Here is a 13,891-nt window from a genome sequence, read left to right on the forward strand (position 1 = left end):
TCTTATGAACTATGATCTGCCATTACTATAGGATCATGTATAAGTAGATCAGATCAGGTACGCTGGTACAAACATGATCTGTGCAGCAAGCAAGAAGCAGAAATTGGTGCAAAACCTAAGCGCAAGCATTAGAACAACAGAGGCACCAAGGCGATACGGGGTCGAGGGTGCTCACGTCACAAGTAGGGACTTGAGGTTGAAGGCGAGCACGGAGGCGTGGTGGTGGATGCAGGCAGCCACGTCAACGAGGAACTATGTTTTTTTATAAAGACACTCAAAAAAGTGTCTCAGCAGATATATCTCAAGGCAAACAAATAAATGTTGATGTCCCTACATCCCTCTCTCTCAGCATTAAGAGATTATTAAGAAAATGGAGATGTAGTTACAAGAACATTTACCATTTGAAAGAATAGTTACCATTTGAAAGAGATTTATAAAAGCAATATAGAATAAAAAACATACCTTCTCAAAGCAGCATATGCTTGAACCTTTTGAAGGGGAAAACTGGAGGAATAGAAGGCAATCAAGCAATCATATTTTAGCACTAAAAGGTTTAGGTGAGAGCAGTAAAGGGTACACTTCTCTCATAAGAGAGTCAATTATATACCACTGCACTTTTAGAACTAAAACATTTACCATCTCTTCTGCTATACTTGATCTTATACCACCACCCACCAGTATAAATGAAACACAAATCTACTGCATTCGGATTGCACCTTAGGTAGCCGCCTCGGTCCTGGACAAGCTGTTGGGCGCGTCTGGCTCACCAGAATCCGCATTTCAGGTGGCTGTCGTCGTGACGCAGCCGCCGGCTGCCAAGAACAGGGGGTGGCCGCTGGACAATATTGTAATGCTTTGAAATACATGATAACAAAGAATACAAATAATACTAAAATTAATTTGTCCACATGTAAACGGATAAAAATGATTTGATATCCGAACTCATTTTGACAGACCTCTATTTTGTATTTCCCGTTTAGAGCTTCAATAGCTGCCAATGCTTGATTTTTTTTGATACTTTATGAAGGCATAACCAGCTGCAAAGAGCAAAGTTAATAGACAATAGACATTTGAGACAATGCATATCATTCTATTCATAAGGAAAGCAACTTCTCTGCAGGATATTACCTTTGTTTGTTGTGAACCTCTCAAAATTTGCAAATCCTTGACATTCCCATATTTGGAATGTCATCATAACCCTACAAAGAACAATCTAAGTCAGACACCACAATGATAAAGATCATTTGTACTACAATATAGGCTCATACTGTGATACAAGTAAATGATACTTCTACTTAAAGCTTTGGGAGTTACAGAACATATAGTGGACAAAATATGACCCAAACTATTGTGCCGAGCTCAATAAATTGAAATTTGACCCAAAACTAAAACCACAATACTGATATAAATCATCTAAATTCCCTGTCGTCCTAGTCTTCTGGCTGCAACCATAAATCGTGCTACATGAAGCACCTCCGTGAAAAGAGTTCAACCAAGATTTTAAAGTATTTAGCAAAGGCACGAAGAATTGTCTAAACATCAACTTCTTGCCTTCAGGGTCTTTGATTTTCTTTGGAGGAAGAATATCCCAATCATCGTAGATGTTGCCAGATTGCTTATGAAGTGTTGTATGTGGCATAAGGACAGATGATCAGTGTTATCAAACTGACAAATGCTTATGAAGTAGTTGCAGGGACCACATTGATATTTATGAAATAGGAAATGGGCAGAAAGTGGAAGAAGATAAGCCGGTAAAGTCAAGTTGGCTGAAACAAATAGAAAACGAAGCTTATTACCTCTGAGGCTGTAATGTTGTCCTGTATGGTTCTCATGACATATCGATGAATTTGCTAGGAGTTTATGATGACAGGACCTTGCTTTTCGACCTAGGGAAGTACACATTTGGTGTGGCATCGTTAATAGAATGTATATCTTATATGCGAGTTGGTATATTTCAAGTGCCTGAATTTAGATAGACAATTATTAGTACATTTATAAGGTAAGAGAGTTTACTTCTTTCTGTACTCAAACAATAAAAAATAATATGGTGTCTAAACAAATTTAGACAATTGATTATTAGTATAATTAAAAGGACAACTTATAAGAGAGAATTTACATGGTTTACTGCACTCAAACAATGACAAGATCTATGGTGCCTAAACAAGAACAGTAAATGAGGCATACCTTATAAGTAATGCAACAATCGAATTACCGAAGAACAATACCGAGCAGAGTTCTAAAGCAGTAGAAGAAATTCATAACACTATAATCCTCAATGGAGCCACAGTTCCCTTTTCCCCCACTCAGATAACAATCTTACAGCTCACAAATCCTCTCCGCCATGTTAACCAGAGCATAGACTATGGAGAGGCGGTGTTGCTCTCCGTGCAAGCGCGAGAGGCGGTGTTGGTTGATGTCGCTGAAGCGGAGCTCGCGCGGGGGTGAATCTCGACGAGCACGTCCTCGCTGCCCATCGCCACCTCCCAGCCGCGGCTAGCTAGAGAGTAGAGAGGAAGGACACGGAGAGATCAAAGTAGTTGCTCTCCATGTGGCCTCGAGAGGTGGTGTTGGTTGAGGTGCGATGGTGGCGAGGCGCCCAAGCCTGGATCCCTTGCCATGGGTGGCGGACGAGCGGGCCTGGACCGGCATTGATTGAGACCCGATGGCGTCGAGGGACGTGGGGGTGGGGGGCGACGCACGAGGTCGAGGCCGTCGCGGACGATGATGGAGAGGTCGAGCGCCTTAACGACGCGGTCGGAGAAATCGGGGACAAGGCAGACGAGCGGGGGCCGCGCGAGGGGCGAGTCCCGAGATCCGAAGAGCGAGGATGAGGGAGAGGGGAGGGTGTCGGGATGGAGATCGCTGGGGTGCGGTTGAGGTCGACGCCACGACAGCGGCGAGGGTGGAGGGAGCGACGCATGACGAAGACGTTAGGATGAGAAGGTAATCGCGAATCGCGATCTGCGGGTGTGAGAGAGAAGCGATCTGCGGGTGTGAGAGAGAAAGCAGAGAGAGTGAGGATACGAGTGGGCGTGGGCAGCGACCGACGGATGACACAGATGGTGTAGATTGACCGGAGGCAGAACAAGGGAGGCAGCCTACCTCTTACCTTCTTAATAGTAGTAGAGATTCATAAGCAGTAAACAAAATAGAGGGATTTGTTTCTCTAATGTTTCTGATGGATGAATATATAGTAGTCAGATAAAAAAAGATGCAATGAACTCACATGAGTTTGACTTTCAATTATATGAACTTCACAGATGCTACTCTTCTTTGGTCTCACGGCGCACTGACTAATATCGCCAGGTTCAAGATAGCAGTGCACTGTGCACATCCTTCAAAGAGCAGAATTCATATCCACTGACTGGATTAATATAGTACTACACAGATAAAAAGAATTAGACGCCAAAAGAGCTAGCTCACTGGAAAATAAACAAAGCAATGTGATTGCAGCTAGTGGTGGTGACTTGAAGTTAGAAGGGATAAGAACAAAGAATGGATTGCATGCTAAATGCAAAAAAAAGAACTATCCAAGGGCCATATGCAACAGGTAGAAGCCTTGCGAAAATACCATCACCTTGCGAAAAAATATTCATTATTCAATAACAAGGTAAACCGAAACATGAATATAGCCAAGCATACCATATGAATAGTGCCATAGGGAACTTAGAGTGGTCAGACATTGACTGGTAGATGTTTGGAATACTGAATGCCCAGAGTAGAAAAATCCATAAATACCAATGGCAAAGGGCATGCCACTCCAGTTTACTACCTTCCCAGTTAAATGGAAGCCTATACCATCAGTAGCACCAACTAAACCAACAGACAGGAATACAAGAAGAGTTGCCATCACACCACTCGCTGCATGCATAATAATTAGTTAAAACCATGCAGAGTCACTTGATCCTTATTTTAGTAATACTAATAATACTGTGCAAAAAAAAACAAATTATTAACAGTCAGACCTGAAAAGTACGAGAGTACTCGAAGATCTCGCAGCCATACTGTTGGTAAGACTAAAATAGCAGTTAACACTCCAAGAAAATGTTTCTTTGGAGACGGCATCTTTGGACTACAGATGTATTGGGCAACCAATAAGGTAATCTACCATCAGCTTCGTTCCCCTGTAGTGGCACTAAAACTGAAAATCCCAAATTGATTTTATATCGATGACACACCTGACACCTGTTGTAAACAGAATATACTTGGGCTCAAATTATTTTAGCTTTAGGACATCATTTATGGCCTCAATCACCTGATAAAAAACAGCAGTCCCCTCTGATTCAAAAGCATGCCAGTGCAAAAGACATTTTTAAATGATACATGCTGCAATATGTTTGCCATCCTTATATGCTAAATTTTCTTTGATGCATCTCAATAAAACTTCATGATTTTTCTGCATGAAACAATAGCAAATATGAGATAAAGTTGATACCATAATCAGAAGTTATTCCAGATTGGCTAGCTCAGAAGCATAAAATCTAGTTCCTCTGAAACCTAATGCTCAGGGCATGGATCATGAGAAGACATTAGTGAATTTAAGAGGTGAGATTCTGATACTAATCCTACATCTTTCCAAATTGTGCCAGGGAGTGGTTGGCTTAATGCATATGAAGCCATTCCAAGCGGATGCTATCTTCCTTGAAGCTCATTACAGTTTGGTTACCTCCTCATCTCACATTCTTTGCATGTATTTTGGTCCACAAACCAAGCCTGCACCAGCAACCACATCTGGTACTCCTGTTACACAAACTAAGATAGGGTTTTATGGTATCTTGACCTTTTGGAATTATGATATTTCCGTAATCCTGGCGGTTCTCGGTAGTTAGAAAGACCACAAAATACTAAGTTAAAAGAATAGCTTACTGCACATATCGAATAAGCTGGGTTTGGGGATTATAAGCAACAGATCATAAGTCTTTTGAAGGCTTAGCACTCCTGACCTAGTTTAGTATAGTTTCGTATGTGCTTCTGGTCATAGTGCGCTTAACTTTTTAAGAGCAAATTTCATGGTATTTTATTTACTACATGAACTGTAATATGGCTGTGAAACTAAATCATGTCATTAATATATAAAATCAAACTGTGTAAGCCAACTGAGGAAACAAAACACAATCTATGCCCCGCGTTCCAAATTACAGATCACTTTAGATTAATTCTGTGCCAAACTTATGTAAATTGACCAAACATTTAGGAAGCTATATTAACATCTACAGGTTCAATACTAAAGTACCAAAACATATTTTATGGTGAATTTAATGAAACTAATCTGACGTTGTAGATGTTGTGCATTTTTCCATAAACTTGGTCGAAGATAAAAAAAAGTTTGACTTAGGACAAAGCTAATGCAACATTTAATTTGGAATAGGGGGAATACAAGACACTGAATGTGTGGAGGATCAGTCTAGCCATGACTGTAATTGTCTACTCTACAATAATATTGAACATCACATAAAACCACAGGGAGCTCCACCAGAAATTTAGCAGTAAACTGAACAAAATGCTGGTATGGACCACTATGATCGACCAGGATGATGATGCAGAGCACATATAAACGTACGGATTGGCCCCAACAGGTTACCATTAGAGATGGCAATGGGTAAAAACCCGCTGGGTATTACTTGCCCAAACCCATACCCGCGAAGAAAAAATACGCCCGCTAAAAAACCCATACCCATGACGGGTATAAAATTTTGCCCAAACCCATACCCATGCGGGTTTCGGGTACCCAACGGGTTTCCCATACCCACTAACATCAACATAAAAAATAATTCATCATGTAAATGACAATCAATACATTAATAAGTTAGCATAAAAGGAACAAGTGATAACTAATTTTAGCTTAAAATTTGTTACATGAAGTTTATTTCAATTAGAACATATTCAATTAATAATATTATGATACATATTTATAAGGAATGTTGATTTTAAGGCGGGTTTTAAAAACCCATGAGTTTGCAGGTATGGGTAGTGGAAGAACAAACCCATGCCCACGTACCCGTTGGGTTTCCATTTGAACCCATTAACAAACCCGTGGGTACAGAAATTGACCCAAACTCATACCCTAATAGAGCAAAAACCCACCGGGTTTCGGGTAGCGGGTACCCATTGCCATCTCTAGTTACCATTGCACAGACTCTAGCAGTTTTGTAGTTGAGTATGACAAACCAACATGGAACTTACATTTATGAACTTATTTCTCATAAATATAATTGCCTAAATTCCTCTTCCCTCAAATGCACAGGGCAGATTGAGCCATTTCACAGGGCAGATTGAGATATGAAATTCACCCAAAAATGCCCCAACCAGTAAAAATCAAATCTTTAGCCACAGCAGGAGAAAGAGGACGAAATAGATGCACGCGTACCGTAGCGCGCCCAGAGCTGGGGCCGGACACCGGAGCACTCGCGGACAAGGAAGGGGAGGGAGGGGTTGCGGGCCTTGATGTCACCATAGTTCTTCTTCACGAACTCCCTGCGGGCGACCAGATCGCCAGCGCACCGAATCAGAAACAACAGTTTTAGATAGTCAAATCGGACGGGAAGAGTCGAAGAAGGTGCAAGGTTTGTACCGTCGTGGTAGATGCCGGTGATCCTGAAGTCGCAGGCCTGCTCGGCGTCGTTGCTGGCGATGAAGACGCTGACCTTGGTGGGCCCCGCAGCTGGATCACGGACGGCTTCACGACGCTGAACACGAGGTCCCACCGGCGGGAGCTGTCGCCCTGGAGCCGGGTTTGCCGAGGCGAGGCGGCGGCGGCGGCGCTCGCTGTTGGAGATCCATGGGCGGGCGCGAAGGGAGCACGGGAGGGAGCGGCTGCGGCGCGGCTGCGGGATCCGTGGGGGATGCGGGATCCGTGGTGGGGGCGGGGCGATGCGTGGGGGTGAGAGCGTGCGTATCGGACGGCTGAGAGACTCTAAAGCGTATTGGACGGTTGAGATCGTCGGAAGGCAGAACCAAGCAGAGGCAACCTACCCCTTAGAGCCTTAATAGGTAGTATAGATTTTCCATGGGATGTTTGTCCATCCCCACCCCCATGCAAAACTGGCTTTGTCATTCGGCTAATACAATGTACCAGTTATTTTCTGCAAGCTGTCACTTGAGCTTATTGTTTTTTCAGTAGTCCAACTTCTCTCCTAACTATGACATTTCCCATGGTGCTGGTACATTGAGAATTATTGCTGTAATTGTATGCATAGTCGAAAACGGTGGCTAAAGTCGAAAACAAGGATCGTGTGGAGGTGGAGCTGAGCCAGTGCGGCGGTCGGCGTCGGAGTGCGACCACCCCTCCATGATTGGTTGGTGTCGTCATGGATCAGACAACGAATTAGAAAAAGGAGCCATCGGGCGTGTGGAGTGGAGGCATCCGCATTGAACCTGCTGCATAGCTCGGGTTCAATGTCTCGCCAGCGTCGCCCGTCGCTTCCGCGATTATGGCGGATGGCTATGTTCTATGCACTATTCTTGCTCCGATGTAGCACGGGGGAAGAAGAAGACCGTCCGGTTGCCCGATCTGGATAAGCACGCACGGGCACGGCACAAGACAAACCCAATCCGCCCAGGCACCCGCGCGTCGCCACGCAAAAGCCCCGACCGCCAGCCGCCTCCGTACGTCTCACTCCACGCGTTCCCTCCACAACAGAACGGACCGGGACCACCAGCGCCGTGTGGCTTTACAAAGCCGCACGCGCGCGGAGCGGACAGCGGAGGTCACCACTCTTGGCGAAGCGAAATCCACCGTACACCGCTGCCTCCCTCTCCCTGTCTCGTCTCGTCGAACCAGCCGAGGAAGCCAACGCAGACCCAGCGATCCTCGTCGCGCGCCCTCCTCCCCCACGGAGGGAAGGATGGCGGAGCCCAAAGCGGCGGCGGCGGCGAGGAAGACGCGGGTGGGCCCGTACGAGGTCGGCAAGACCATCGGCGAGGGCAGCTTCGCCAAGGTCAAGCACGCGCGCGACTCCCGCACCGGCGCCGTCCGCGCCATCAAGGTGCTCGACCGCAACCACGTCCTCCGCCACAGGATGGTCGAGCAGGTCTGTCCGTCCGTGATCCGTCCCTCCCCTCGCCCGCCCGCCCGCTGTGGAACATATGATATGTAACCTCGGGGAAATTTTTAAATATACTGGAGCTGCCATAGAAAGATCGCCTCCGCGACTCATAATTTGTTCGCAGCCAGTCACGTGGGATGGTCCCCTTGACGTCTCTGTCGTGTCGTGGTCGACAGGAACGTCTGTGATGGGAAATAATGCGTCTGGGTATCCCAGCTTTGCTCAAACTTTTGATCGGTTTGGAGAATTAGGAAGGATGGGGGCATCGACCAAATCGTGACCTTTCGATCACAAGGAAAAACTGCACACGCCTAGGGCTCCTTTTTCCCCCCCTAGAGATTGAGGTTGAAGACATTCCGATGTGCTAACATTAGTTGTCTGCTGTCAAGCTGCTTGAACCGTCCCATCTACTGTTTAGCCTGACTTTGGAGAGTGAATGCTTAATATTAATCACCTCCTCTTGTTCTTCCAGATCAAGCGGGAGATTTCGACTATGAAGCTGATCAAACATCCCAATGTGGTACAGCTGCATGAGGTATACTATTTTTTTTGTCAGACGTGATGATGCAAGTTTCGTTATTACCTTTTGATGACCCCACCCCACCGTTATGCGTGCATTTGATAGGTTATGGCGAGCAAAACGAAGATATACATGGTTCTTGAATTTGTTGATGGAGGCGAGCTATTCGATAAGATCGTAAGGCTCTCAAAACTTTCAGTGGCTCATTGTTGTTACTCTTTTACTCTGTGGGCATTACTGTTAACATGCTGCGGGCTTAGTTTTCAGACCCTTGCATGAATATAGATAGTTACGGCCATATTATTTAGGTGTTAGGTTCATATGAATGCTAGCAATTAGGCAGCTCGTCCATCACATGGTGTTAATAATTTATCAGGTCAATTCTGGAAGGCTAGGAGAGGATGAAGCTAGGATATACTTTCATCAACTTATAAATGCAGTTGATTATTGCCATAGCCGAGGAGTGTACCATAGAGACCTGAAGGTCTGTCCAAATATCCTGCTCTCTTTCTCATGTGTCAGTTCCTAACTATGGATGCTGGTGCTGTGTAACTCATGTCATAAATGCCTTTTGCAGCCAGAGAATTTGCTTCTGGATTCAAATGGAGCTCTTAAAGTTTCAGACTTCGGCCTAAGTGCATTTGCACCACAAACAAATGTATGATCTCTAGTCAGTAGCTAGAAGCATGGATTTTGTGTGTTCAATATACAGGCTCTTTTCTTTCTATCTGGAGTTGATGCGTCTTAAGTTTTATTACAGCAATATTTTGGGTCATTCACTTAACTTTGCTACCTTCTAAAGCGAACCCATAATTTATTCCTAAGTAATGTTTGTGCTTGGAGACATGGAAAGGTGATAAGAATTTCCATTAACTCTTCTGAGTTTTTGTCAGGAGGATGGGCTTCTGCATACTACCTGTGGAACTCCAAACTATGTAGCACCTGAGGTGAGTTTCTCACCTCTCATCAGTTGCCAGTTTATTTGTATTGTTACCTTTTGTGATTAATCTGCTTCAAGATGTGTAAGCATCGCGCTCTTCCTGCAGGTGCTTGCTGATAAAGGTTATGATGGTATGGCTGCAGATGTATGGTCCTGTGGCATAATCTTATTTGTTCTTATGGCTGGATACTTACCCTTTGATGATGCCAATCTGATGAGACTGTACAAACTGGTAAGTTCGGTTAATACACTTAAAATCTTTGTTTGCCTGTGAAATGCAGGTTATCTTTGAACTTTTCTTTGACTTCCTTTGGCAGATCTGCCAAGCATATTTTTCTTGCCCACCATGGTTTTCTTCTGGAGCGAAGAAGTTTATTAAGCGCATTCTCGATCCTAATCCTGATACGGTAAGTGTGAATTAAGGTGTGCCTTTTCAATATATGTCTCATTTTTTTCATTTATCTGCTGTATTGTAGTCACCAGATTACATCCAGTCACTGTCATTACTGTTGGATAAAAGGTGATGTATTCTTGCAGAGGATAACAATTGCAGAAATTTTGGAAGATGAATGGTTCAAAAAAGATTATAAACCACCACGTTTTGAACAAGGTGAAGATGTTAGCCTTGACGACATTGATGCTGCATTCAATGATTCAGAGGTATCATCTATATACACCTAATATTAAAGAGGCAAAAATTCTTTCCATCCATTTTTCCGTCCACCTCTTTGTAACTATCTAGGCACTCCGTGTCACGCATGTGACCCGGTCCTGGATTCATGACCCATAGTCACACGAGTGTACCCTCTTTCTAACTATCCAAGCACTCCATGTCATGTATGTTGTACCCAGACTGCACGATCCATTGTCATACGAGTTAGAACAACTCACATTTAGCAAAAGTGAATACAAAGTTCGATTCCAATACTATTAGACCACACCTTACATATCTCATATATAACCTGGACTCATGACCTGCAGGCTGCAGTCATACAAGTTAGAACAAACCACATCTAGCGATGATACATATTTTGATTCCTATATGTATATTGGGTTCCGTTACAACGCATGGCCATGTTTGCTAATACGAACTAAAGGTTCATTTCGAATTGATGATTGCCTTGGAGATCTTCCCAAGAAATATTATGTTCTTTAAAAACATTTTGATATCCTATTTTTTGTTCACATTATCGTTCAGAGGGTATTATAAGGCGAACCTTTTATTTCTTACTTTTTTGTTTTGGAAGACCAGATTGAGAATTTCTAAGGGCTTGATGACACAATAGCTTTTTTGTTCTTTTTCTGGCTACTCAAATGTCTCAATTTTTTTGTAATGGATATAGGATGTCTCCTAAATATCTGAATGGCAAACATCTCAATTAACCAACAATTAATTGTTGCATACAAGACTCCGGTTAATCGGTTACCTTTCATTTTTTTTACGTTTTAGGACCGTCTTGTGGCAGAGAAAAGAGAGAAACCGGAATCCATGAACGCGTTTGCTCTTATTTCGAGGTCGCAGGGTTTCAACCTTGGAAATTTGTTTGAGAAGGAGATGATGGTAAATTTCTCAGCTTTGAATCTATTATATCCTCATATTTGGAATATAGTAGAGATTAGTTACAATTATATTGGAGAAAATTGTGCTGTTGATTGTCTACTTCTGTAAGTCTCAGTCTTGGTCAGGGAACAAAATGAGTACTTCCACTGCAACCTTTTCTTGATTCCTTGCTAATGCATGCCTGTGCTAAGTAGGGAATGGTAAAGAGGGAAACATCTTTCACGTCTCAATGCACAGCACAGGAGATCATGACAAAAATAGAGGATGCATGTGGGCCACTCGGTTTCAACGTGCGGAAACAAAATTACAAGGTGCGTGACATTTGCTAGCTACTAATGGGTTGTCTAACGGGTTCCATGAGAATTTGCGTTATAATCGTATAAGATTGACGATTCATGTGTACTTTTATTTGGTCTTCCAGATGAAATTGAAAGGTGACAAATCTGGAAGAAAAGGTCACTTATCTGTTGCAACTGAGGTACTGGCACAACTCCCAGGAATTGCAACGTTTGATTTATATTCTGATTTGTTTAGGCCTACATTAGCTGCTGTTTCAAGAAGTGAAGAAAGTAATACTGTTCACACCAGTGAAAAAAAGCAGACCAGTAAACCATTCTATTATATGAATTCTTTACCTTATGTATGTATCCATATTTTACTCGTTTGCAGGTTTTTGAGGTTGCCCCATCACTTCACATGGTTGAGCTTCGTAAAACCGGAGGAGACACATTGGAGTTCCACAGCGTACGTCCTCAAAAATGTGTTTTTTTTTTCAAATATTCGTTTTCTCGGTGATTTTAAATAACTAACATGGTTTCATGGGAATCGCATGCAGTTCTACAAGAACTTCTCATCGGAGCTGAAAGATATCGTGTGGAAAGCTGAATCTGACGCAAATAATAAACAGACGAATAAGTGATACCCAGAGAATCTGTGTAGCCCTCATGAGGCCACATTCAGATAGATCACCTCTTCGGGTGATACCACCTGCTTGGTACTGTATGCTTTTTTTTTTACTGGTACCACATTAGCAGCCAAAATCTCTTGTAAACGGGAACTCCTTCTGAATGAGCGCAATTGTACAAAACACATATGAAGAGGCCCTCCGTGAGATGCTCCGAACACTGCAATGGGATGTCAAATAGTTCTGAATGGTGAGTGCTGTTTTTGCATCTATAGGGGCATATATGTTTCCATTCCATGTGCATGTACCGTTGTTGTATGCGCATGGGGGTACGTGTGCAGCAGGAGAGAGAGAACATCTGAACGTGTCCTGAGAGGAAAAAAAAAGTCTATGTCCGTTTCTAAAATGCTTTGGTTGTCACCAGGGTTGAGTGCCTTTGTTTTATGAAAATGGACAATGGAGAATGATGTATGAAGCTTAACTCTAGTATTTGGGAGTAAAAGTATGTTTGGTTGGATGTATAATGAGGAATGGAAGGGGGTCGTCACACTTTCTATAGTGTTTGGATGAAAGTTAAGCGGTGAAGAGGTAAATGCCGGAGTAATTTTTTGGTGGTGTAGGGAATGTTGAGATCCACATAGTTGTACTTGGTTGGATACGCTATTATTTTTAGCACATATTAGGACTTCTTTGATTAGTATCTCTGTCAGCGGACTTGTTATCTTCATTGCTAATTTTAGATGCTAGCTATTAATATTAGTACTAATACCGTTAGCTATAGCGCATATGTTTGGAAAGGCGTGTTTGGGTACGTATCTACCCAACTTGCCACGTTTAGGCACATGTTTAGTTTATAGCCATAATTATTGCAAGATCCTTTCTCTTGTTGTGTTAGTCTCACTCGTTAATAACTTATGAAAGTATGACAAAATTTTCTAAATACGCTAAGATATAACAAAAAAATTAAGTGACTAATAGTAGACAAATGTGATAGAAAATATATAGCAATCCACGACATTAGACATACAACCAAACATGCCTTAAATTTATTGGTCTCCTATTTTCCCTTCATCCATATATAGTGGTTATTCCTGTTGGACTCCTACTCAACTACCTAAAACCTATGATGTTTCTTCTCCACGGGGACATCTTCCTCGCCCCTTCGTCGGCGTCCTTGCCTGATGCCTGGTGCGCGTGCGCCCTCCTCGGACCCTAAACCCGATGAGACAACCCTTCTTGCATGAGCACCTCCACGAGTGATGATCTATGAGCTAGTCATACAATGGTCGGGTGGGGCGTCGGGCACTCGGTGCGAGTTCGGTGGGCGATTTGTCAGTTAGTCTGGCGTCACATACTTACCTATGCGATTTGTCAGTTAGTCTGGCGTCACATACTTACCTATGTGCTGATTTGCCGTGGCTGGATTAAAGTTGTTCGGACTATTGCAGCTATAATCTATAGAGACAAAAATTCTGAGTACAGAAGCACGTAATTCCGATTCTTTTTGTGTTGTCGTGCCACGGAATGGAGTGAGGGCAGCGCGAGCAACTAGAGATGGCCAAACCGGCCGCCCAGCCCGGCCCGGACCTGGTGAAGCCCGGTTTGTTTTGGACCCGGCCGCTAGGCACGATTAGAAACCGGACCGCCGTCTAAGCCTGTGGGCTCGTTTTCCTGTCCGAGCTCGGTCCGAAGCGGGCTTAAACGGGCCGGGTCGACACGTTAAGCACGGAAAAATCGAGCAAAAAACGGGCTAAACGGGCCGATAAGCACGGTTTAGTGCAAAAAAGTGGGATTGACGGGTTTAAAGGTAAACAGGTCGCTAAGCACGGTTTAGTGTAAAGAAAAACGGGATTGACGGGTTTAAAGGTAAACGGGTCGTGTCGTATTAGCCCGTCGTGCTTAGTTTCCTGTCCGAGCCCGG

At 43.5% G+C, this 13,891-nt stretch overlaps 1 protein-coding gene across 2 annotated transcripts; it reads left to right on the top strand.

Moving 5' to 3' along the window:
- Positions 1-7,710: 7,710 nt before the first annotated feature.
- Positions 7,711-12,487, top strand: LOC100382328 (putative CBL-interacting protein kinase family protein). Of its 2 annotated transcripts, none has more exons than NM_001175077.1 (14): positions 7,711-8,030; positions 8,518-8,580; positions 8,671-8,742; positions 8,942-9,049; positions 9,143-9,223; positions 9,459-9,512; positions 9,612-9,737; positions 9,823-9,912; positions 10,043-10,165; positions 10,956-11,066; positions 11,261-11,377; positions 11,488-11,544; positions 11,736-11,810; positions 11,902-12,216. In NM_001175077.1, the coding sequence occupies exons 1-14, from the start codon at positions 7,845-7,847 to the stop codon at positions 11,983-11,985; spliced, it is 1,347 nt and encodes a 448-aa protein (NP_001168548.1). In that variant the 5' UTR covers positions 7,711-7,844; the 3' UTR covers positions 11,986-12,216. The 2 variants fall into 2 exon arrangements, with proteins under 2 accessions (NP_001168548.1, XP_008658824.1); XM_008660602.4 differs by lacking the exon at positions 7,711-8,030 and adding an exon at positions 8,262-8,389 and having other exon boundaries at positions 11,902-12,487.
- Positions 12,488-13,891: the final 1,404 nt, after the last annotated feature.

Source organism: Zea mays, chromosome 9 (assembly GCF_902167145.1).
Source record: "Zea mays cultivar B73 chromosome 9, Zm-B73-REFERENCE-NAM-5.0, whole genome shotgun sequence".
NCBI classification, from domain to species: domain Eukaryota; kingdom Viridiplantae; phylum Streptophyta; class Magnoliopsida; order Poales; family Poaceae; genus Zea; species Zea mays.